Source organism: Leptodactylus fuscus, chromosome 11 (genome assembly GCF_031893055.1).
Source record: "Leptodactylus fuscus isolate aLepFus1 chromosome 11, aLepFus1.hap2, whole genome shotgun sequence".
In the NCBI taxonomy this organism is placed as follows: Eukaryota; Metazoa; Chordata; class Amphibia; order Anura; family Leptodactylidae; genus Leptodactylus; species Leptodactylus fuscus.
Genome location: NC_134275.1, coordinates 5,856,644 through 5,883,326, shown reverse-complemented (window position 1 = coordinate 5,883,326; position 26,683 = coordinate 5,856,644). Strand labels below are relative to the sequence as shown.

Sequence of the window (26,683 nt, the reverse complement as noted above, 5' to 3'; positions counted from 1 at the left end):
TTAGTCCGAAAATTTTTTCCCATAGACTATAATGGGATTCGATCGAATAGTCGAATATTGAGACTCTACTCAAAACGAATATCGAATCTCGAATATTTCACTCTTCGCTCATCTCTAATAATAATGTGATAGGAACAGCCACTGCCATGTCACCCGCTTACCCCATGCCACCCACTACCACCATGACACCCCTTTGAGAAAAGTGGTGCATAGGAAACAAAACTAAAGTCACTTTTTCTAGAAAAAAAAAAAAAAATTGCACCATTTTCCCCAGTCTATATGACAAATTTCCGACTCCAAGGCTGTGATAATTCAGCCCCATTGTGTCGGTAGTGTGACTGTAGCCTTTATCAAACTGAGTTGTGCAAAAACAAAATTTCTCCCTCGTGTGACTTTCAGGTATAAGGGAACAAAAACACATGCAAAAAAAGTTGCGAAAGCGAACACACAAGACCGAGCACACATGTTCCTATGTGATACATGTGTTGAGCAAGACACAACTAATGGAAATCCATAAACACGTTCCGCTACAGCTGGCGAGTCACATGTCTGTTTCACATAAAAGCAAAGAAGAAACTGATAAAGTATACATGTCAAATGATGTAAAACATAAAACACAACCCACCACATGAAACGTCTGCAAAGCTAAACATGAAGTCCCAAATAGAAGCAAGCCGCAATATTTGAAGCTACGCATCGTTCACTTAAAAGAAGAATATCGTGTCTTTGAGATAACGTAATTTATCTTAATGCAAACTAAAAAAAGAAAAAAAAGTGGCGTCTTTGTAGAAGTCAAAACTTGTTTGGCCGAGAAACCCTTCAATCCCATGCTCCGAGGACGACTCGGTCTCTATTGACACAGTTCTCGGTTTCACTTTGCTTACACAGACCCTGAACAAAGCCTATATGATGTCATTGATCCCAGTGGCTAAGCAATTGAGTCGAATTCTCACAAACAGGTATTCATCCTATCTTTAGGACATCTTGAGTCTCTTCTTTCTCGGAAACGCAATTTGCACATCTGAGAAGAGTTAGTTAGCAGTGTCGAAATAGGAACCATATCTTTATCACCCTTGTTCTTCAGGAGGAGGCACATATGTACGGCTTAGATCATAAAACAAGCTCCCGACAAAGGAAAGGAAGAGTGGTCTGTAGGAAGCCCGGTCTATACTGAAAACAGCGCACCATTCCAGTCTAATCCAAACCATATAGCCATCAAAAATACTCCTTCCAAACCAGTAGAGGAGTGGAAATTTCCAATTTCGAACCACATATCGAATTATGGCAGTCACGTCATTGGCTCCTTTCATCTACGGAGTGATGGCTCCAAATGACGATCTAGAACAACCCTAAACTCGAGTTCCATATTTACTAAATCTTGAACGTATTAAGGCAGAGTCGACAAATTGAAAACTAAAATGTTAACAGCTTTATGGACATGAAAATAAAAATTGCAAAAAGGTGCACACGTGTTCTACATATGAATCGCGGACGAAAAACGGGACCTAATGTAAATTCTAAGGAAGGTGAACTTCAAAAGAACAACTGCGGCAGATTGGACCATTTGTGCTGTACTTCGTGCCCGCAGCAGAAGGAGGGCGCTCTAGTACAACCTCCCGCATGGACCTTTTTGGGTGGAAAAAGAAAAAAAGTGCACATCACAATTCAGGAGTCTCCAGAGGGCGAGGACAATATCCAGCCGAGAGAATACAGCACAGACATTAGGAGCCTACAGAGATACAAGGAGAAGGGCCAGGACATACCAGACTTGTAATGGCATCCATAAATAATTGTCAAGTGAAAGTTAATCTCTGGTCTCCGCTGTGACAGATGGCCGAATATATCAGAGTAAGCACTTCAAGCTTGTTGGGTAGTTTTTACGTACAAAAGTCGGAAAATCTCTACTTGGTGTCTTCGGGGAGTTGAGATGGTTTTGCTCTTTAACGAAAGCTTCGAAAATACGGACATAAAAATAATCCCAGTAATTCATTCCACTTCCAAAAAGCTAGGCATGGGTCCTGCTACGAAAACACCAGAATCATTATAATTTGAGGGGTAAGTTGAGGACAGCGACAGGTTTCACCTACAGCCGACGCTATGGAAGAAGATCGGCAGGGCTGTCCCTTTAAATAAAAACGGGTACAGTTGTCTCGAACAATAAGTACATGAAAACAGATATGTAAGAGGACAAGAGCGCCAGATGGTCACGCTTCACACCCACCAACTTACAGCGCCAGTGGCATTTATTTTTGGAAAACGTAGAACATGCGGCATAAGTTTAGCTATGACTAGACGAAACAATGTAACAGGCCGCCTACAAAATCGTAATTACGTTGCCCTTGTAGTAATCTAACTAAACATCGGAAACAACAGAATTATCCGGCATGAATCCAACGAAAGTAAAGCTCCGTACCAAAGTAACAAATGGGAACTGGACCCGCTTCGTGCTGCCCATACAAATCAAAATGGCCAATTTTAGGCCAACGAACAATTAATAAATTATATGCAGGCTATCATTCATGATGGCGGACAGATAAAAACGTACATACAAGGCACGATCATAGGACAACTCTGCCATCAGAGAAGGGTTAGATTAAATGGTTGCCACCCTATAAGATGCAGGACTGGAAGATTGCAACGTAAAGCACCACCAGGACACACAAACATCTGCAGGTCTCCAAAAACTTTCACCGCCTCGGAAGATGTTTTATGGAAGTCTCCTAGTACTAGTAACTAGAGATGAGTGAGTAGTGTTCAATCAAATACTACGGTATTCGAAATACTCGTACTCGATCGAATACTACTAGCTGTTCGAAGTTTAAGGTTCGATGCAGAACCAGCCTGATTGGCAGAATGCTATACATTCTGCCAATCAACGCTGGTTCTTCTCTTACCTTTCCGAAGTCTTCTCCGCGCTGCATCCCCACGTCTTCTTCCGGGTGGAATTCACTCTGCCTAGGCATCCGGCATGCCCTCCCATGCGCAGTCGGCTCTGCTCAGGCGTCGGGCCGGGCAGAGCCGACCGCGCATGCGCAGTCAGCTCTGCCTAGGCAGAGTGAATTTCAGCCGGAAGAAGATGCGGGGACGCTGCGCAGGGAGAAGAATCCAGCCCAACCGTCACTCGTGGACTTGGTAAGTATTTTATCGAATTTTGCGTACCCCTGAAACAAGCATTTCCCCCCATAGACTATAATGGGGAACAGTGTGCGGCTGTTCGAATCGGATTTCGAACCCCAGACATTTTAGTGTTCGCTCATCTCTACTAGTAACATTTATGAAGCTTTTGGGACCCAGCCTAAAGATACAATATGTGTCGCCCAATAAAATCATCACTAGCCCGCCACCGTATACAACAAATAAAAACCTCTCGTTCCATTTACACGGAGTTTTATTGCAACAAGATAGAAGCTTTGCGAAGGGCGAATGTTGTTTCCTTTATTAATTCATCTCTCGGCAGATCGCTGCCATAAGCAGAGCTTTTCAGCGTTCTTTATCTTGTGTTTTATAAATTTCAGACATACTTTCCAAATCCATAATCCCGCTGTCCAAAATGTCTCAACAACTCTTCATTATGCCATTCATAAAGGTCAGCAGCGTCTTTGGTGGGATTTGCTGAACATATGTGGAGACCAGAATTTCAACACAGGACTAATTGACAGAAGGGAGAAAAAAAAATTCCACCTGGAAAGCCAACCCCAGTAATACTCCGCTATTAGCCGGGATCGCTTCTTTTCACCACTTTAATAAATTGGAGCAAGTTGAAGAACAAATGTAAATCCAAATTGACACCGGGGTCACTGGTCAATCTCTCAAAATGCCAAGTATTGCTGAAACGGGAGAGATTAATTGTTATGAGCTGCGGAGCGCAACACTAGCCAAATTCTACTTATACATGAACCGCCTGGCTAACAGAAGTATGGAAATATAGCAAGACAACAGTAATGGGGTTGTCCAGCCTAAGGCCTGGTTCACATCTGCGTTCGGTACTCCGTTCAGGGACTCCACTTGGGGACTCCCCCTAACGGAATACCGAACACGTGACAAGCGGTGAGCAACGAAAGCACACGGACCCCATAGGCTATAATGGGTTCCATGTGTTTTCCGCACGGTGTCTGCATGGAACATGCAGAGAGAAAACTACTTTCCTCTCCCCACGACTTGTGCGGACACCGTGCGGAAAACACACAGACCTCGTTATAGTCTATGGGGTCCATGTGCTTTCATAAACTCACCGATTGTCAATGCGTTCGTTATTCTGTTCAGGGGGGGGGGGGGAGGTGTCCCAAGCAGACTCCCCGAACATAGAGGTGAACGAGGCCTAAAAACATTGATGGGGGGCCACACAGTGGCTCAGTGGTTAGCACTGCAGCCTTGCAGCGCTGGAGTCCTGGTGTTCAAATCCCGCCAAGGGCAAATAAAACATCTGCAAGGAGTTTGTATGTTCTCCCCGTGTTTGCATGGATGTCCATCCCATATTCCAAAAAGACATACTGATGTATGTAATGTACATTGTGAGCTCTATATAGGGCTCAAAATCTACATTAAAAATAAAAAAATAAAAACATTGATGGCTATCTTGAGGATAGGTCAACCGTATCAGATCCTTGAAAATGAGTCAAGAAGTAGACAGTTCTGATCTCGGTGTAGTGGCTTGGCTCTGCAGTACCGGGTCTGACCACTACAGAGAGAACGGCGCTGTCCGCTTCCTGCTCCATTCTTTGTATGGTAGATCAGTAGGAATGTTGGGTGTGTATCCACCTTGGATATAATATTGATAACCAACCCTGCAGATTTCCATGGGAGGTCGGCACTGTACAGATACAGTAGGTCTTTACATTGAGAAACGCGTTCAGTACATGATAATCTAATGTAGCTATAACCACGTTATTAACGAGCCACGCTTACATGCTTATATCTGATAAGTGGCCCCATAATCTTTCAGTGTACTAGGCCCATAGCTCTTCTTCTACTATACAAGATCTCGGGCATCTTAGGTGCCTGACAAAATACTTGTCGACAGATTCCAATGACAACCTGTAGAAGAAACAGCTCTGGGCGATATTACAGGTTGTAACAGAGGATCAATGCCGGATAAGTAATGCTATGGAAATCAGACATTCCTTAAGTGTTAGCAGGTAATACACAAGATTATCGATGGCTTAGACCTGACAATTCTGGTAGGACCCGCCGACCACCTAACGTGTCGGGGAGGGGTCTCCAATCTCCTCCAACAATTGGGCCTGTTGGATTGTAACGTGTGATGTCCCCACTTAACCATTCAGCTTTAGTTCTGAGCAACCATAGTAGTTAGGGCCCAACAAATTCTTCAAAGGCCGAAAAATTCTGTCAATTCCATGAAGCCGGCTTCCATTTTATCCCAATTAGCGGGAATCTACGGAGGGCAGAAATTGTGATGAATTGTCGCCATTATCCACCTCGGAGCGGCACTTTGTGAGGTGACAAATGAGATGTAGACGTTTGTTTACTGTGAATTAGGCCTGTCAGGGCCGAGAAGGCCGCACCTACATAATTGGGATGCTAAAAGTTTTAGTGTCATTGATCTGAATTGATTTCTTTACTTGAGCTGAATACACAAAAGAATGAATTAACTGCCAAAGCTGATAATGTCAGAAATATACAGCCGACACCAAACGCGTAGATAGTACGAGGGAGAGAGGCCTGTCGTAACACGCCAACACCCAGGAACACGGCAAAGAGGCAACATCTGACTATACGGCGAGGAAAGACCACAGAAGACAACCAAAAAATGGCTAAATAAAAGTGATAGAGGAGAGAAGCTGAGCTGTGTGATATATAGGGTTATAGGATAGAGGAGAGAAGCTGAGCTCTGTGATATATAGGGGTATAGGATAGAGGAGAGAAGCTGAGCTCTGTGATATATAGGGTTATAGGATAGAGGAGAGAAGCTGAGCTCTGTGATATATAGAGGTATAGGATAGAGGAGAGAAGCTGAGCTGTGTGATATATAGGGGTATATGATAGAGGAGAGAAGCTGAGCTGTGTGATATATAGGGGTATAGGATAGAGGAGAGAAGCTGAGCTGTGTGATATATAGGGGTATAGGATAGAGGAGAGAAGCTGAGCTCTGTGATATATAGGGGTATATGATAGAGGAGAGAAGCTGAGCTGTGTGATATATAGGGTTATAGGGTTGAGGAGAGAAGCTGAGGTCTGTGATATATAGGATTATAGGATAGAGGAGAGAAGCTGAGCTGTGTGATATATAGGGTTATAGGATAGAGGAGAGAAGCTGAGCTGTGTGATATATAGGGTTATATGATAGAGGAGAGAAGCTGAGCTATGTGATATATAGGGTTATAGGATAGAGGAGAGAAGCTGAGCTCTGTGATATATAGGGGTATAGGATAGAGGAGAGAAGCTGAGCTGTGTGATATATAGGGGTATAGGATAGAGGGAGAGAAGCTGAGCTGTGTGATATATAGGGGTATAGGATAGAGGGAGAGAAGCTGAGCTGTGTGATATATAGGGGTATAGGATAGAGGGAGAGAAGCTGAGCTGTGTGATATATAGGGGTATAGGATAGAGGGAGAGAAGCTGAGCTGTGTGATATATAGGGGTATAGGATAGAGGAGAGAAGCTGAGCTGTGTGATATATAGGGGTATAGGATAGAGGAGAGAAGCTGAGCTGTGTGATATATAGGGTTATATGATAGAGGAGAGAAGCTGAGCTGTGTGATATATAGGGGTATAGGATAGAGGGAGAGAAGCTGAGCTGTGTGATATATAGGGGTATAGGATAGAGGAGAGAAGCTGAGCTGTGTGATATATAGGGGTATAGGATAGAGGAGAGAAGCTGAGCTCTGTGATATATAGGGTTATAGGATAGAGGAGAGAAGCTGAGCTATGTGATATATAGGTTATAGGATAGAGGAGAGAAGCTGAGCTGTGTGATATATAGGGGTATAGGATAGAGGAGAGAAGCCGAGTCCTGATTGCTCCGCCCACTCACAGCCTTCTGTGTATACAGGCAGATACAGGCAGAGCTGTCAATCACTGTGTGTGGGCGGAGTAATCAAGACTCACTTTCTCTCCTAGGAGTCCTGTCGGGATTTACTCTGCTTCTCAGACAAGCTTCACAAGATTGGGATCACTTTGTGACATACATGTTCCCCATATTTCATTGAACTCTGCATGGCTGCCATCCTCATAGTTATTTATGATCTAAAGCGTCACTGCTTTCCTGCAACTCTACTGTCTCCAAACAGAAAAGATGGATACAGCCTGGGAGAGGGGAGTCCTGGATAACCAGGGACTCATTGAAACAGAGGCAGACTCTGGGTCCCGGCTCAGGGTTTGGTCAAAGAAATACGGCAGCCATTCAGTCCATGCCATGGCTGGTGGACCAAGTGTCCCTATGTGAAGCTAGCCTTACTCAGAACCCCAGCACCAAACCTTATAAGACCGCACGCCCCAGAGCTCAGCTTTTCTCCCTCTATCTCAGCCAAAATCAGAAATCACCCGACAGGTTCCCTTTAAACTTTAGCTGGAACCAAGATTTTCAGAAATACAATAATATCATTACTTTAATTACCAATTACTTTTTTTTTTTTTTTTTTTAATTTCCACCATAAAAAGTCCTGATAGGTTGAAGAATCTAATTGTGGCCTCGCACAACCTGTAGACAAATCATCAAATGAACACTTCACTAGTCCAGGGCATAGACCAAACATCCAGACAGTCCCGAAATGACAGAGGTCACCGTCCAATGTATTTTCAGCCAAGGGCACTTAAAATATAAAAGCCTGTCACCAGGTGTCTGCCCTCCTACATGACTGTCTATTCTATTAGAGAGATCGCCAGTTAGTGGTTTGTTACTAATCTTATTATGATTGAAAAAAAAGATTGCTACAGTGTTACGTATACAAATACTACACGTGTCCACCCATATAAAACGTATGCAAAGACAGAGGCACTGGAAGGGTCTCCATTTCCTATAATATGGCCGGTAAGATGCAGTAACTCACCCACGTTGTACTGGTCATACCGACCATCATTCCAATACATTCTAGAGATTTAGGGTTTGACTTGTATTATCTACCGGGACCCACTAAAACCAACAAGAGCTACAAAGTACAAAGAGCTCGGTTAAACAATTGGCTCGCTATAAACAAAAACTACAAGACAATGCTCCAAGCCGAGAATGCATTTGCCCCTTAGATGAGCAACCAGGCATGACCCATAAGACCAGCATCAGACTTGCAACCAAGACCCATTAAGGAATTCCAAGAAAGCCAGGACGTCAAGATAAAATGTCTGGCTGGACAAAAACTAAAACACACTCTTCTACCTTCGAGAACTTGGAAGACAGCTTTTATTTCCAACCTCTACTCCACAGCTATAGTACAGTCTAGAATGATATCAAAGTAAATTAATCTCAGATTCCCTGGCAGCCTAATGAAACATTCTTCCATTATCTTCACATTAACATCCCCAATGGATATAGAATTTCAGTCAGTGTCATTGCATATACTAACATGTGCTCGCTCCTCCATCAAGAAGTCAAGAGTAATGGAACGCGTTCATCGTCCAATAATGCAATAGATACATGGCATTAGATTAATATCATGTAGCACATGGGGACAAGGAAAGTAAGTAAGGGAGCAAAACTGACCTAAGGAGGAAGCATTGTAGAAGAATGTCCCTTGGCCAACTTTGTAAAGGCTCCTACACCACTGGAAAGGGAAGCTCGAAGATGATTTACATTATTGAGGAGGAAGGGGACATCCTAAAAGAGGCCATACACATGAGACAGAAGTCGGCAACAAGTATTGTTATTACCGTCTTATGAGATAAGCAGACCAATCTCAAGGCATCGCAATCTCATAGCCGTATTATTCTACCAGATTCGTTAGGAAGAGTGTAGAGCGAATAGTATTTGGAACTATTCATCGCTCCCATAGGAATGGATGTAAGCGGCCAAACACCAAGGGGGTTAAGCGCTGTGAATCTTTGCCGGCCGCTAACACGCATTCCTATGTGAGCGAGGTATTTGAATCTACTATTCGCTCAACACTAGTTAGGAACTTTCTGGATTTTTTAAAAAAATTGGTTTTCCCAAATGGAAAACCAATTTCGAAACAATCTTGAACGTTCCTAAAGAATGATCTTTTTTTGCTTTTGTAAATACTTGTACAGTCGACTCTCGAAATAACGTATAACGGCTATAACGTATATTTTCTCAGGTCCGACTAATCTACATGTATTTTACCCCGTTATAACGTAGCTCTTTTTCGGACCCCCGCAGCCAATTGCGTGCATAGAACGTAGTACGTTGTGTACAGGTGGGCTCCACCCAGCCATTTTCTGCCACGTATAACGTAGTCTCTAACGAGTCTCTCGCCGCAGTGCCCTCTGGGTAGATTAGTTCGCCGTACGTCTCGTGTTGTGTGAAGTGCCGTTTTTCGTTGTTTATTGACGTCGGAATGCCTCCCAAAAATACTGTGCAGCAGAAGGCAAGTCCGACATGGAGTTGCACACTGGTGAAGATCGTTTTGTGTCGATTGCCTCGCGATTTCATTACGTGTCTATTCTCATCGATCAGGTTGAAATCGTACGGGAGCTGGAAGACAACTCTAGCCTCAAACAGATCTCGCAAATCGCTACAATATATACGATATATATACGATACGTTATATCGAAAGTCGACTGAAAATGGAAGGTTGGAAGGTGTATTACCAGTTTACAAGTATTTACGAAAGTGAAAAAATCTCATTCCATTTGATGCCAAGGTTTGGCTGTGAAAGAGAACGAAGCCCTTTACTGCAACAGAGGAACAATCCATAAAGTTCAGCTTCACTTAGAAGGGAAATAACGTCAGGGAACGCTGCCAACTTTTGCTCCTGATAAAAGTGGAATTCCAAGCTGTCAGCCATCTTGTTATCATCGGAACCGCTGAAGTGTCTTTGGCCAGAAGAGTATATGACTATTGCTTTAGGGAATGGAAGTAAGTAATCATTTCTCCCAGGCATTCACTTTCAACACAGAAGGGGGGGCTTGTGCTATAAAAACCACACCAGTATTTCTAGTCCGGGCTTCCAAAAGACAACCCCACCCCACAACATGAAAGACTGCAAACCAAAGACAATGGGATGTAAATAGGACAAAGCAATAAATGGACAATTTGCATTCCCCCCCTGAATGGTCAAGGGCCTATGGAGTGTTGGATGTGAAGTGCAAATGGAAGACTTGGTCGTTATTTGTAGTCCATGGCCAACAAGGAACACAGGAGAACGCAACTTTTGGAAAATGAGAACAGGACGCAGAAGTGCAGAAAGAGGAGAATTTATTTCCGTCTTACAAGGAGTTACATCATTGCTCGTATTCAGGAGTCGTAGTCGGCTCAATTTAACCAAATAAAACTAAACTCATCATAATTATACAGATATGCAAATTACCGTTCACGTTAAACATTCTGAGTGTAATCAGGTCATACATTAATAATTACAATATTTAGCTATATAAATATCACTTGAAGGTCAGCGGCAAAATATTTACTGTATCAGAGTAAATGTCACATCTCGGAGCGGTTATTTATAGATTTCATTAAGAACGCAACTTTAAGCAACGTCTAGAGCAGGGGTAGGGAACCTCGGCTCTCCAGCTGCTGGGAAACTACAACTCCCAGCATGCTCCATTCACTTCCATGGGAGTTCCAAGAACAGCAGAGCTAGTATGTATGCTGGGAGTTGTAGTTTTGCAACAGCTGGAGAGGCGAAGGTTCCCTACCCCTGTGCTAGCACAAAACTCCAGTCAAGGCCGACCTCAACAAATGCAATTTTGTGACACTTTACTGCACAGTCATTGGTCGGACGCCGACTCATTGATGTCTATGGGAGAGATTTCTAGACGTGCGCTGAGCAGGAAATGGAAATTGATCAGCGGTGACACCATGTATTGTCCGAAGTTGATCGAACGATAATTTAATGTTATTCACAGAAATGTTATTTTCTATTGAAATAATGTGCATTATGTAAATGAAGACTCTAATGCAGGGGTAGGGAACCTTCGGCTCTCCAGCTGTTGCAAAACTACAACTCCCAGCATGCATACTGGCTCTGCTGTTCTTGGAACTCCCATGGAAGTGAATGGAGCATGCTGGGAGTTGTAGTCTCACAGCAGCTGGAGCGCCGAAGGTTCCCTACCCCTGGTCTAATGCAAAAAAAAAAAAATCCTATAGAGGTGGCAAGTATCGGCATCAGTATTAGTTGCCAGGGTGAAAATTGCAAAATACAGTAGTTTTTATTATTTTTAGATATAGATAGTGATAGGGAAAATTGAAAAAAGGAAAAAATTCTTACATAAAATATGTTTAACATGTTGGAAAAAAAAATTGACTGGTGACGCATTCCCTTTAAGGAAGATAATAGGAGAATATATATAAAAAATAAAAATAAAATATGATTTATATATTACTGTTTTTTTGTTTTGCAAAACTTCAATCAAAATTTGAAAAAAACATGACGTATTCATTCACTATAATGTGGAAAAATAAATCCCATTTGAAGACGACGCCATTAAGTAAATCCCATAAACCAGAAGGAAGGAAGTTCGGAGATAAAGGGTCTTTCTTCAATGTCTCCCCACTTACAAGGCCAATTACAGCTAAATGTCTAGAAATTCACTGATCATATCTGGAGGTCACGAGAGGGCTTCAGCATTGATCACTGCATCATAAATCTTCTTTTATTGTTTTCCCAAGTCTCTAAGTCAAACCAATCTATTGCCGGTTGGATGAGACAATTACACAAATCAAGGCCTAATTTGTCATAGATCAATGCCTGAAAGCCAAGATGCTGCAGCCAGGGCCCTGTAATCCACTTTGCACCCAGGCGGCTTTGGGTTGCGGATCAGCAGCATTCACTTCTTATCAAGGCAATTATGACAATGGGCAATAATTTGACAATACATGGGAGTGAATAGAATGACGGCTTATTCTGGTCAAAGCATCTCCGCTTCCTCTGAAGTGCCTGCCAATGAAAACTAGACTCCCACTAACTGGACAAATGAAAGCCGTCACTGTTGTTACCCGTACGATTAACACTGCGGCGTGCGAGGCTTCAAGCATCACTCGTAATCAAATACATAACAGCTCGGAAAATACAACCCCGAGAAAAGTCACCATGTCCAAATCAGGAAACGAAAAACACCAAGAGGAAACGCTGCACAGATCAGGGCTCTCCGCGGGACGGACAAGGCGGCCTGATTTGTCAAATAACCAACTTAATTGCTTTCAGGATTAACAATACAATGTGAGCGGAGGAGACAAATGACAAAGTCTTTAAGCAAAACAAGACAAAAGGTAAAAGAAAGAAAGAAAGAAACGGCGTGTAAGGAGAAGGCGAAGGAAAGGAAACAATAGATTAAGTCTCCATTATATCCAACAACATAAGGGCAATGTATACAAGGTAACTTTTATTAAAGATAAGGCTGCGGGAAAAATCGCGGCAACGATGCATCGCAGTCTTTCTGCTTCCATTATACCTATAGGGAAACCATCAGCATTGCGGTAGGTATACCTGACATGCTGTGACAACTTTTTGTAAATCGCTGTGTATTTTTCTGCAATTATTGGGTGGGATTTGCTAGAATCCCATTGACTTTGGAGAGAATGTAAAATGCCGTGGTTTAAAATTTCAACCAAAATGGCAGAATTTTGAAGGACAGCAACTGATGGAAGACATCCATGTGGTTATCGATAGTACATAGAAGCTGAGAACACACAGAATCAAAGCGGTTCTCCAAGGTGTGTTTAAACACTGGCTTCCTCCATAGAAGTTTCAAAGACAAACTTTGGGTTTCCAGACTGGTTCCAACTTTGGGTCAAGCAATTGGACTCCGCACCCATCCCCCAAGTCACTTGCCTCCGCCCTCCAGTGGTCACAGTTATCTGGACTATGGCGGCTGGCTTTACAATTAAAATGATCTGCTTTGAAGTGAACATAGTCGAGGACATAAAAGGCAGACCGATTTGGGTGATGGTTCCGATCACAAAACCCAAGGGTGGAAAAAGCTAGGAAACCAGGGTTTCATCCCAAATAAAATAACAAGGGATTGTAAGTGTGTAAAGATTTATTGCAGAACTCATTTATAATGGATGTCAAAGACTAAGGCCTGCGATCGTGGAGTCTGCTAGGGGACCTGCCTGAACGGAATACCAAACGCATTAAAAAGCACTAAGAAAGCACATGGACCCCATAGACTATAATGGGGTCCACGTGTTTTCTTAGCTATCTGCTTTTGAATGCGTTCGGTATTCCATTCGAGGGGTCCTCAAGCAGATTCCCCAAACATAGATAAGAACCAGGCCTTAGATATTGATGATCTCTCCTAAGGATAGACAGGCAGTATCAGCTCGGTGGGGGGTGCCAAGGGAATGGAAACTACACAGTGTCCAGAGCTGTCTGCTTCTTGCAGCTGACTGTTGGGGGTGTCGAATCCACCACCTAATATTAATAACCTGTCCTAAGGATAGGCCAGCAATATCTAGTTCCTTGACAAGCCCTTTAATTTCTGAGAAGCTTCTTCAAAAGTGAGAATAACTGTTTAAAGTGTCACTTTGTAGCCATCGAAATCAAATGTTCGGGTTATAAATAATCAATAAATGACTATTTTATACTTGGTATGGAGGACATGCTGACATGTGGCAGATTGGTTGGAGAAATTTCAGCTGATTGGAAACCCGTTCCATTATCTGATGGGTGTTGTATGGGTAAGAAGTACAAGACATACTGGAGGAGATTTTTCACGCACAAAACGCCTGTGATGGCTCCATCTCTTACTATCCCCAGTGCCATAGAGCTAATCTACGATGATGCACACAATACCACAGCACGCCCTCTTCTCTGAAATTGGGAAGGGTGGAGCAAAAAAATTCCAATGACAGCTTTGGACTTTTACTCCCAACACTCCCCCCCATAGGGGGGGCAATAACTCTTCCCCATTAACAGACAACAGAGTTTCAGGACAGATAACAGGTAAACTATTGGAGTAGATTCTGCCATGTATAACGTAGGAGGTTCTTGGCAATGTTATTTTTCTTGGTTTACGTCCATTTTTTTGTAGTTTGGTATCTAACAGCAGATGCTAATTTGCTAACCCAAGAGAGATAACAGGGTAAACTATTAGACTCTCCCAAAAGAGACTTTGGTTTGAATCATAAAACCTATTACGGCAACGTGACCGGATGAAATCATCATGATCCAACTCCAGAAATATGCCAGTCTCCTTGATACGTTAAGCGAAGATGACCTACAGATCAACATAACACGGGTGTCCAACTGCAAACACAGTAACCGTAGTAGGTAGGGGATAGGGTTGATGTTATTGTTCTAACACCCTACAAACCTTTCACATCTGTTTGATAGGAGACAATACACACCCTATGTTCACTAAGAACTCGTTCCAGTCGAAGAAAAGATAACTGATGCGATGATCTCCGGACATCTCCCCATTAAGCCCATCCATTAAGTCTACACCCGCATAATACAGCAGTGTTGAACATTCATAAATATGAACAGGGCTCCTTTCAAAAAGTTAACAACACGGCAAAGTCTTCAGGATCTCTAAATTAATATTTACCAAACCTTTAAAAGAAGACGACTGTGTACTGCCAGAGCCCGGAGAACAAACAACCCAACACTTAAAAAGATCCCAGGCGCTTGGCACTCGACAGCTCTTCATTTGGAAAGACGTTTCCCCAGTATTTCTTGGCATGGATAGATAAACATGAATTCACATTACTTTTATCTGAAACAACTGTATGTCTTTGCATAAAGCAGATGCGCCATCTCAAGCTATCAAAAAGAAAAAAAATTCTGCAGGGATACAGCGCAGAATAATCGGTAAAGAATGACGACGAGCCAACAAGGACGTGCATTATGTAATACCGCAATTACCTTAATTTATGGATTCTGAAAATCGTTTTTAAGCTTCTGGACGGGTTACGCACTTGTACGGTCATAATTCAGTAAGACGTTCTTACAATAGCTCCAAAAAAATGCTTAAGATATATTACACAGTAGCTGAGCCGTGAGGGCCCGATAACATTGGAGTGACTCGAATCTGCCGGGTATTTTTTATGGCTATGCACCATGTTTAACCAGTGACTAGGGTTGAGCGATCGGGATTGGAAAAGATCGGATTCCGATCGGCGATCGAGTAAATTTCACGATCGAGATCGGAATTCCGACCCGATCTTTTCCAGTGGGATCGAGATTGGAGGTTATCAAGATCGGCTCAACCCTAAAAGTGACTTTTCCCATAGAAAAGTATTGACTAGGGTTGAAGATCGGGATCGGAAAAGATCGGATTCTTTTTTTTTTTTTTTTTAATGTAGATTGTGAGCCCCACATAGAGCTCACAATGTACATTTTTCCCTATCAGTATGTCTTTTTTGGAATATGGGATGGAAATCCATGCAAACACGGGGAGAACATACAAACTCCTTGCAGATGGTTTTTATGCCCTTGGCGGGATTTGAACACCAGGACTCCAGAGCTGCAAGGCTGCAGTGCTAACCACTGAGCCACCGTGTGGCCCCTGAAAAGATCGGATTCTGATCGGCAATTGAGCAAATTTCACGATCGAGATCGGGATCGGCTGGAAAATGATCGGAAATCGGATTTTAAAATCGATCTTGAAATCTCAAGATCGGCTCAACCCTACCAGTGACCAACAGGTAGTCCACCACGAATGGCAGAAGACTAACAAAAACCAACAAAATGGATTCAAGTGATCGTAGTCCAGCATCAATTGTATACAGGGCTTTGTAGTCGGAGTTGTAGAGTAGGGGGTCGGGAGTTGACGACTGCAACAACAAATGCAATTATTTTACCTATCATACAATTGGTAATGGACAATTAGATGGATAGTTTGTTACATAATTACTTTCTTAGGTAGTGCTCACACTTCGGGCTAGTTCACAAGGGCACAGAGGGGGCGGATTATGGCATGTAATCGACGTCATAATCCGCCCCCTCACAATGGTGGTCTATGGAGTCCGCCAGGCTACTTTTCCGTGAGCGGCAACAAAAAGCCGCAGCGTCCGCCTGGCAGCAGCAACCGCCGGAGTCGGCCCATTCATTTGAGCCTACTCCGGAGGGGGAAGCTGCGACTGTCTGAAGCTGCAACAGTAGGGTTTTGGCCCGAGAGCAACGCGGCTCCCCGATGCCAAAATCCGCCATTACAGCCTTAGGAATTTGATGAGCAGAAAATTTCTGCTTCAAACACCGACAAGGATTTTGAAGCAGAATTTGGGGAGGCGTGCTACTGTATTTTGCCCATATTGTCAAATTCCTACGGGTGAATTTCCATTAGGATAGGTTTTTTTGGGAGGAATGATGATGAAAGTTAGAGCTTCGACTATCAGACTTTGGAAAAATAGAGGCGTTGGAGGTTTTTATCACCTCACAGTAGTGATACATATTATGGAGTAAGCAGGTGGATGACAAGCTAGGTCTGTGCAGAAATCAAGGCAGTCGGAAACCAAGCAAAGTTTGGAAGAGCCTTGGGCCGCTTGTGACATGTGCATTATAAATGACTACTGGGCTGCAGTGCACATCACTACTCACAAGGAAGTGTCTTCTGCATAAAAGAAAGCCTGCAGAGGCAAGCAGTGCAAAAAGAAATACAAATCAGTGAACATGTGCGAAGAGTGAGCAGACGGGAACAAATACGACTCGAACATATGTGCAAAAAAAATCCGTCCATCATGTAACTAAATATACTAAATCTTCTGACAGAATTAAAGCTCCTTACAAGGTGTTCTTCGTATATGTGATGATATGATGACAGTATGGAGGGGGAGGAATGGAGAGGGGATTTAGTAATAGAATCAAAGGATGGAAGAGATTCCACTGAAAGTTACACGAGAGGCGTCCGGGGTTTAGGACTCTGACCTACTGGCTTGGACTTTATACGATTACTTTACAGCCAAAAAGAATCCATCGGACCTTCGCGTATGAATTTTTAGAGCATTTTTTCAGATTATATCCAGATAGATTTTGAGAGGTGGTCAATGGTCATCAGATCCATTAAATTGATGGATACAAACCATCACATGGTACACCGCACCATGCGAGTACCTTCCACCATATCTGAGAATATTGGTGTTTTACGTTACCCAAATCCATTCAGCCATTCTAAACATATAAGCCCTTTCAGTGTAGATCAGGGGTAGGGAACGTACGGCTCTCCAGGTGTTGCAAAACTACAACTCCCAGCATGCATACTTGCTCCGCTGTTCTTGGAACTCCCATGGAAGTGAATGGAGCATGCTGGGAGTTGTAGCTTTACAGCAGCTGGAGAGCCGAAGCTTCCCTACCCCTGGTGTAGATGGAAACTGGCAAGTGGGTGGTAACACTCCATGTCCGAGACCCTGCCCCCAGAGAATATATGGTTACCACCCACTTGTATGAGCACTAAAAGGGCTTATATCGTTGGAATGGCCAAATGGATTTGGATACAACCAACACCAAAACACTCATGTTAACCGTGTCTATTCTGGGAAAGTCGGGTGTGATGTTCAGGGTGCTTCCCATAGAGGGCAGCACAACAGAGCACTGTCTCCCTGTTTACATCTTGGAAGACAGATTTGCCTTCTATTATATAAGGGAACATCACTGACCTTTTCAGACAAGCGGACAGGTCTGTTTAAGGGACAATACACTGGCCGTCCATCTACCCTGGTCATAGAAAGCCCAACATGGGATAGGCAACTTTAATGGTCCACTACAGATGGGTGTTTTTGGTCTTTGATCTCTAATATACAGAAAGACTAATGGAAAGGACTATACGACAAAACAATAACTTAAATGTAACTTGTACTAAATCTTGCTGCTATTTCTGGCACGCATCCAATGGATCAGATTTGTTGTGGTGGATGACGCGAGTCCTATATACGTGCCATACAAGTAACCGTAAACACTTCTCCTCGGTTCTATTTTAGAAGCCTAGAGGTATTCGCTCGGGCCTGTCTGTGTTGTGACAGTGTTCTGGACTAAAATGAATGCTTCGACCACTCCACATTTTTGAACCATTCAGTCATGCATTTTTGTTATTGTTGAATGTGGTGCGGAGTTGCGCTGCATGAGCTCACAGTCCTTGGTGGTCTCCCAAGGTTTCTAGCTAAAAAGGCATCTCTTTTGTTCCGGAAGATAAAGCCGTCCAGTAGGTCATTCAAGAGTCCAAATAAAGGCAGCGGCAGCCTTGGGAGGGAGATGAAGGATGAGACAAAAAATAAATAGAATGTTGGGTAACACATTAGTAACCATTTCCTTAAAGCGATTTGTCCGGGATCTCCATCTCGAGAGCTCAAGTGCCAAAAAAAAATCAACGTATGACTTGATCTACTCTATCAACACATAGACAATATTAACTATACGTATACAATTTATCTTTTTTTTTTTTACGTCCCGAGCAAAGCGCCAAAACTTTAACGTTAATAAATGTCTTGTGCAGGTACGAAGCCACAAACCCAGACAAGCAAATAACTGAGCATGTCCCAAAAGGAATCAATTGCTGCATTATAAGGCAGGAAAGACGGCACCAGACTTTCCACTGCTTACGCATCCCTGGTATGAAGGGAGCCGTCCAAAATTCTAAAATATTACCGAAAATGTAAACGGTTCTTTTAGACCAGGATTTCCTGAGTAGAGAAAAAAAAAAAAAAACTTCAATTAACACAAGATGTGTATGCGACAGAGCCAGCAAACATCTCTCGATCTCTGCCATTCCAGGAACACGGAGGAGGGGAAAAAAAATGTTTCCCAGGTGTGTGTGAAGAGTTTCTAGGTTGTCAACTATGTTCACGTTACACATTAAAAATGGGAACGCAAAAGGTTACATCAGGATAACAAGAGTTACAATTTACAAACACGACGGTTACGGGGCCGGCTAATAATTGACAGCTTGCTAGTCTAAGCAAGTTTTGTGTCTAAGGATCCGATAGGCTCGGGACTCAGACGCGGTGTCTGAATCAAGGTGCATCGATAAGAAGCTCCTGACACAAGGTCTGTGTAGACGGCTAAGCTCAACGCATGGTTAAACACACGAAAGTCTTGATAATACATGGGGCGCCTACAAGGGCACTAGCGATAACCTGCAGACAAATATGTAAAAAAAAAAATCTAATTTTTTGCTACAAATTATTTTAAATGGACAAAATTTAAAAAATACAAATTGGCACAAATCTGCAAAGGAAAAAACAAGAACACCAACCATAAAATTCCACGAGTGTGATCAATCCAAGCCAAAGTCTACAACACAAATCTATCACACAGACATGCACAAGTCCTGCAAAAGAATATCAGATTTTAAAGACATGTTGACCCAGAATTTTTATTCTGACTGCCAGATTGGAGTCGGGAAGGAATTTTTTCCCTGAATTGGGGCAATTGGCCGGAGCCTCATGGGGGTTTTTGCCTTCCACTGTATCAACCCTACAATCGTAGGGTTATAGGTTGGACTTGATGGACTGATGTCTTCATCTAACCTCATCTTCTATGTAACTATGTAAGAAAGAAACATGACCCTATGGCAGCAAATAGGACAAACGTTAAAAAAAGTGAAAGCCACCCAAGGCCACAGATCAAGAAAGAAAATCTAGCGTTGCGTCTACATCCTCTACTATGGAAACCAAGGAGGTAGAGTCAAATAGGCCAAACCACCTTCGTAAATAGTGATAGACATGGTCAGACAGAAACGGCAAAGTTCCAATAAATCTCCCCAAAAAGCTGGTAAAAGCAACAAAATACAATTTTAAAACCCGAGGGCAACTCTGACGCCACTGAAAATTGGCCCCAACTCCACAGCCCCATTGGAAAGGATTGGTTTGTTGACCATAAAAATACATAAAATACTTCTCTATAAACTGGCCCCACTCATCCACCTGGTATAGATATAGGTACAAATGGACCATGGACTTCACGAATATGAGAAGGCCTTCAAAACATGGCTGATGTGGCCAGGTGTATACTGATGGGGGAGGAAACGAGTTAACAGGCCCTGGGGGAGGAGGGGGTAAACAAAGTCCAAACTCGACTTCCAATCTCCTACAAATCCACCTGACAATACTAACGTGAGCTTTACTAAGTATACCAAGTATGACCACCAAAATGTTACAAAAACAAAGATCTAAGACTATCAGTATAACGGAATATGGCAGAAAGGCTGAGCTCATCGCTTCCTTCATTTCCATTCCTATCTTCAGACAAAGAAGATTAAGACTTCCTACAAAAAATAGGGAATTTGCTGACATCTAGGAAAATATGGTGATAAACAGATAAAGGAAAGACCAAAAATAAAATAAAAGAAAGCACGTCTAATACAAAAGTAAGGGTGGCTGTCAAATGGCCAGGCCAATTTGGCAAGATACATCAACAGGTGGTCCACGTTGGCTAACGGCATGCACGCTAGGCTTGGTCGACTTATACATGTGCACTGAACAGCAAGAAAGTTGCTCCTAGACTAATCTGGCATCTGCTTATCTTCCAAAGAACAAAAGGATTTGGCACTTGGATCAAATCTGCACAATCTACACATTACATGTTGGACAAATCCGGCAAAATCGGTCATCTTAATGAACAAAAAGGCCTAGTGGACCGTTATATACTACTTTGGCTATAAACTGCAGAAACTGTCCAAACACCCAAGATGTCTCGTTTGTGGTGTTAGGTAAAGCTTTCATTGTAACCTCTAATATTTGGCCTCGCTACACTACTCGAAACAAGTGTATGGGTATGAAGCCATGTCTACCTCAAGCATAGACTATAGAGGCGGGTGTGGCAAAGCCAGACTATTCCAACATGAAACCTGAAATACGTTGAAACCTCACCAAAAGACCACCACCTTATCCTGGTGGTGAAATTTTCGGTGGCCAACTCAAAGAGGTTTCATAGCACCTTCTCTGCTAAACCATTTAAAAAGTAAACCCAAAACCTTAGGTCCATAAGATAGATACCCAGTGTAAATTGTCGTGAAGGTCATCTTTACCAGCAGCTATACTTGAGTATTCCCAGTTCCTTCTGGTCCTCAGCTGCATCATGTGACCATCAATTACACCAACAAACTGATACAATGTTTTCTGTGTGGACAAGATGTCAATGTATCCATTTGTTCCCATGAGGCTCACAAGAGATACCGACTTCCTAAGTGCACCTAAGACATCTGGAGATTTAGCGTGTTGGTCACAAGACCTAGCGGGAGGAAGTAATAGATTCACAGATAAAGCCACCAGCAAAAAGTTACCTTCGCTACAATCTACATCATGTAACTTTCTAATGGGTCCAAGGATAACTATTTTTGTTGGAGTTAAAGGGGATACAAAGTTTCTTAGGGTAGATCATCAATATTAGGTCTGTGAGAGTCTGACACCCGGGAGCCGTACTGAGGCAGTGTGTCCCCGGTATGGCTCACATGCTGGGTACGCGTAGCTCACTCATCGCACAAACTGAAGCCATTGAAGTCTATGGGGCATGTAAACAATATCGGTAGCCACTGTCTGTACTGCTGATCCGCCAGGGTCCTGGGTGTTGGACCACCCAAACCTAGTATCCCTATCCCTTAGGATAGACCATCAATGGCATAAACTGGATTCCCCCTATAATACAGCAACTTGACCCCAAACCTCATTTTCTACTAGAAAAGTTTGGGCCAGATGTTTCCTTAACGACACTAGGTAATGTTACAGTATTCTCTCTCCTATCATATGCTATAATGAACCACCTGCCTGTGTTCTCTAAACCGTAAAGATTCATAAAAAAAAATTCCACCAGAAATTTTTAATTTTCATATTTCACAAATTCTTCAAAATAAAGTCACACAAGCTCCCAAGAACCATTGGAAAAATGCTAATTGTCACATTTCAGCCTGAACTACAAAAGGTATGGCCAAAAGAACTTAAATCTTAAAAATAATAATGATTTTTATGTTATTTTTTTTTTTTTATATTTTCTTCATTATTATCTAAAAAAAAAAAAAACTAGGACTCGTAAGAAAAAAAAATACAACAAAAAATAAAATATATAAAGAAAAAAAATGCAAAAAGTGTCCGTCGTTCCCTCTACCACCAAAAACTGTGCGCATTTTTCTCATTCTAAAGGGTAGAAATATTTCTGGTGGCTTAGATCAAATTTCGCCTGGAGAAATTTAGTCTTTTTCCGGCCTCCTTTCACAGAAACAGACAAAACTAGAAGAAACAGGAGGGGACGGCTGCAACCTTTAGGGGGGCATGAAAAGGTGGTCTAAAGCACAGACAATGTTGCAACAAGTACACAATGAGGGTCATAACACACTGAACAGCTTGGCAATAAAAGGGATCCTTAAATGTCACTCCAAAAGATTTCTGGCCTGAGCTATTGGAGAGGATGGCAGAAGTTTCAAGACAGTGGAGGGAGCGGCCATCATGTGAGCAAAAGCCTACAAGGACAGACAAAAAAATAAATACACTGCCCCATTACATGGGTGAGGAGCACGGAGATTTTGGCTAACACCAATTGACCTCTCCTCAACACAGTGGTGGACCTTCAAACTGGACAAGTTGCATATGCTGAAGAGCATGACTATGTCTGTCTGTCCCTTACAGATATGTAGTGGGACACATGGCCTCGGCAAAACCACCCTGTCATCCAAACTCCTCCTTGCGGAGAACCAGGAGGCTCCAGGTCCCTTTCTAGTGATTGGTGGGAATGGCAGCAACCAAACACGATCACCGATCCTGTCGATGGGATACTTCATACCTAGCAAATGTTTGGATTTCGATCTACGATTGTCTACGAAGTCCCTGACATCTAAAGCCTACAGTATCGCGTCTCCCCCTGGCATGTGCCGAGGCTTCAACAGATCACTGGGGCCTTATAATTAATTCAGTAACAACAGCAATAAAACCAACAGAACAACATCTGCTGCTTAACCTCCAAATGGTGGAGGTTAAAGAGCAGCAATACCCACATTTTTGCATAAATGTATCATAAATAGGGCCACAATTAGCCCCCCATGGAACGCAACTGTAGCCATATGAATATATGTATGCTTTTGAAAGCTACAAGATGTAGGACTATCCTTATAAGAACCTTGAGATACAGGGAAACTAGTTTACAATTTTGTATCGATTTACCAAAAGCTTCGATAAGAGGTTGCAAACCCGTCAAAATGTACAGTACACCTACTGTATACAGTAGTCGTATACATTGGAAGCCCATATCGCTTCACTTGAATAAAAATGCACGACACAGTACAGAAATAAACAGAGCGATTGAGTGACACTTCCCATTTTTCCAACAGCGTCTATTTATGGCCCAAACGCTGTCCCTGGAAAAAACACAGGAGCCTACCAGCTGCTCTGCAAAGCACACCTACAGAGGAGAACACTGGAGGATCTGTGCTCCGCTGACTTTCCATCTTGATTGGAGGTTTTAATGGAGAATGATTATGTTAATTTCGTCTTGGATCAACTGGAAGCTTCGGGCAAGGGCGGCTTCGGTGGTAATTGGACAAGTCCATCATCATTGGGCCATTCTATGATCTCGAGTGGACACAACACTTACAGTTACAAAATCCAGGAGCCAACTAGAATTTTTTGTTTTTATTTTAGTGGCTGGTTATGAAAAACATCCAAGCCCAGAATAAAAATAGAATATCCCAAAAAGTTGGCAACTTTTTGGGGACATTGACAACTTGGTTCCTGGGATTTGTCCAGCCCTGTCATACATACAATGTGGCAATCTAGTGCAAATGATCGGGACAAATACATCTAAAAATCCCAAAAACAATACCTGGATTTCTGCAAACAGATGAATTCATTCAATTTTGCCTATTCAAAGAATATTTGGTCTCCAACGTGACAGTCCCTAATGGACTAATGCCAACTATTACCATCTATAGGAGTTGTTACTCTTTCACGGCCCATGAATAGCATGTACATCACTATTGTTATGCAGAAACGTGTTACATAACAAACCAGATTTACATGCCACTTAAGAGTTCATGGAAACTGGAATAAGGATTCTTTTCTTTGGTTTTTGCCACCACCCTCCATTACTAGTGGTGGAGACCACAACAGCTATAAAAGCATATTAAAAGGCTTAAGGACAAAGCACTGGGAAGTGATAATGTATACGGGTATATAAAACTAAACACAAGGAAACAAACACGCCTAAGACGTTGCAAGACTCCCAAAAACATCCAATAGAAGAGGACTGAAGAGGCACCATTGACATACTTGGCACCCAATGACCTACCTCCTGAATTTATTACACAAATGAATTGCTATGATCCCTAATTTTGCTCACAAAAAAATTTATACATCCCCACCAAACCCAAAAATGTGTCAAGTGTATTATCCACGGAGCTCCAGAACATTGCCCCAAGTTCAGAATCTACGACAACGTTCAAGTCATATCTTCTTAAACCAGTTTGAGAAGGAACTTGAAGGTGCCAGACGTAACTTCTCAAAGACCATCTGTAGGACTGAAAGGGTTATTGTGCCATGGTGTCCCCTTCGAAAGGCAAGAACCCACCACCACCACCACCACCACCCCCCCACCTGGCACACTCCACAACCATGAAAGTCTACAAGTATACATTATAAACTGTACGATTGTAAATTCTTCCACCTGAAGCTATGGAGAAACATGAGATGGAAACATTGAGACAACTCAATCGGCTTCTTGAAAGACCTAATCAGAATCTGGATACCACCTACCCACAAAGAGTATAAAGCCCCGAACAAGAGTATACAAGGGCTACAGCAAACAATGCAGAAAGCCGCACATGGCACAATGCATTAGGACTAACAATGGGAAGGAGTGTCCAATATAGGTAATAAGGTAGAGTGAGGAAATGCTGCCCCAAGGTGCAATTAAAGAGTGTGAACACAGGACAACACCACGTCTGCAGAACACATGCCTGATGGGACATTTGGATGACTGAACCCAATCCAGACCTTCATTCCTGTGAATCACTAGTGCCGGCCTTAACCCTGGTATGGTATGACCAACACTGAGTCCTCATCCTTGCCCCTATAATAGTCCGACATATGGTCACGGGGGATAGGGTGAGTCTTGGACGGTCGGCACATTGGACATCAAGTTGACACAAACTGATCACACAATGACGATTAATGGGATCGCTTACGGGACAGGCCAAATACTATTGTTTTATCGTCTATAAAAAATTCTTAGTGATGTCCAACAGTTCTTATGTGGCCGGTTCACAGATTGAAAACTTCCTTTAGGTCAAGGATCCAAAATCTGAAAGGGTCCACCCTGGGGGCTCTGCTCTTAAGGGGTCGCTTCATTTCCCTTTCTACCTGGCCCCATAGCCTGGAAAAGCGAGAGGTGGGGTAAGAATCCTTCCATGACGCCCTCTCTTCTCCAGCCTATTACCGGTCCGGTGCCCCCACCAACATGGAATTATGGACACATCAGCACCCTACGACCGTACGATATCCATTGTGGCTATGCCCCCCCTCCCCACAGACTCGCCGATTCCCCCCTCCCCGACTGTAGATGGCAGCACACTTGGCCAGGACCCCCACTCACCATTGATTTCATGGACTGGAGCATCATTCAGGTTGAAGCCTTTGGACTCGTAAAGTTTCCGCACCTCCACACAACTTTTGCTCTTGTCGGCCAGGACAGTCAGGCTGCAGAAGGCTAAAGTGCAAACCAGCAGAGGGGAGAAGGAAATCCAGAGCATGGTGCCGGCAGAGGACAAAGAATGCAGGAGAGGGGAACAGAGATGAGGGCGGTGGATACTAAATATCTGCGCCGCTTCCTTGTGCAGGCTCCCGGGGGTGCAGGCTCCCTCTCCCTCCTAGGGCTCGCACACACAACTTTTGCAGGGCACAAGAAGTTTGCAAAGTGCTTGTCCCCTCAGCTCTGAGCTCCGGAGTGATTGGCCGCAGCGCTGCGCTCTCGTCCCCCTCCTCCAGTCCTATGTCCGGGGCGCACTGCGTAGGGATCTGGCACTGGGCGCAAGGCGCAAAAGGACGCATGCGCAGATGTGGGAGCCGAGCCTGGAATGCTGGAGGGAGGGCGCTCAGCTGTTTAACCCCTGCAGGGCAGCCTCTACGTGTGTGCAACACAATACGTGTAGTGTTTAACACATTCACCAGGAATGCGCCCTTAACCCTTTCACTGGTGTGTGCCCGGCGCACATTAACACCTGCGAGGCTGGAGAGGATTTACAAGGCTGAGCTCAATGAGGTGCAGTCTTATGTGGGAGATTTGGGCTTGTGGGGAGACGATATTGGGGAGATTCTGAGGCATATTTGCAACATTTAAAAGCAACTTTTCCACCCTAGAGATTAATTGAAGCCGCCTTTTAAAATCGCCAGATCACCCCGCGACTACGTCACTCATGCTAGTTAATGGAGTTGCTGTGACTTCAAGAAATGGCGTCCATGGCACACCAGGGGTCACAGCGACTCGATGCACTAACATGAGGGATGGAGTCCAACAGGGACCCGGTGATCGCACCATGTAGCCCAAACTTTAAACAAGTTCAGCCCCAACTCTCATGGTGACCAAAGATCTCCGGGTCACCCTGCGACGCCTACACTCATTGCGACCACAAGAGCGCTGCAACTTCCAAATCCAACATTTTTGTGACTTGAAATCATAGTCATAGCAAATGCAAATCCATT

The 26,683-nt window shown here is 43.3% G+C and overlaps 1 protein-coding gene across 1 annotated transcript in view; it reads right to left on the bottom strand.

Annotated features, from left to right (window-relative positions):
• GPC4 (glypican 4) overlaps window positions 1-25,991 on the bottom strand; it is a 70,480-nt gene extending 44,489 nt beyond the window's left edge. Inside the window, exon 1 of the mRNA XM_075260089.1 lies at window positions 25,578-25,991. Within this exon, the coding sequence (XP_075116190.1) occupies window positions 25,578-25,734 (157 nt within the window). The 5' untranslated portion in view covers window positions 25,735-25,991. The remainder of the gene's footprint in view (window positions 1-25,577) is intronic.
• Window positions 25,992-26,683: the final 692 nt, after the last annotated feature.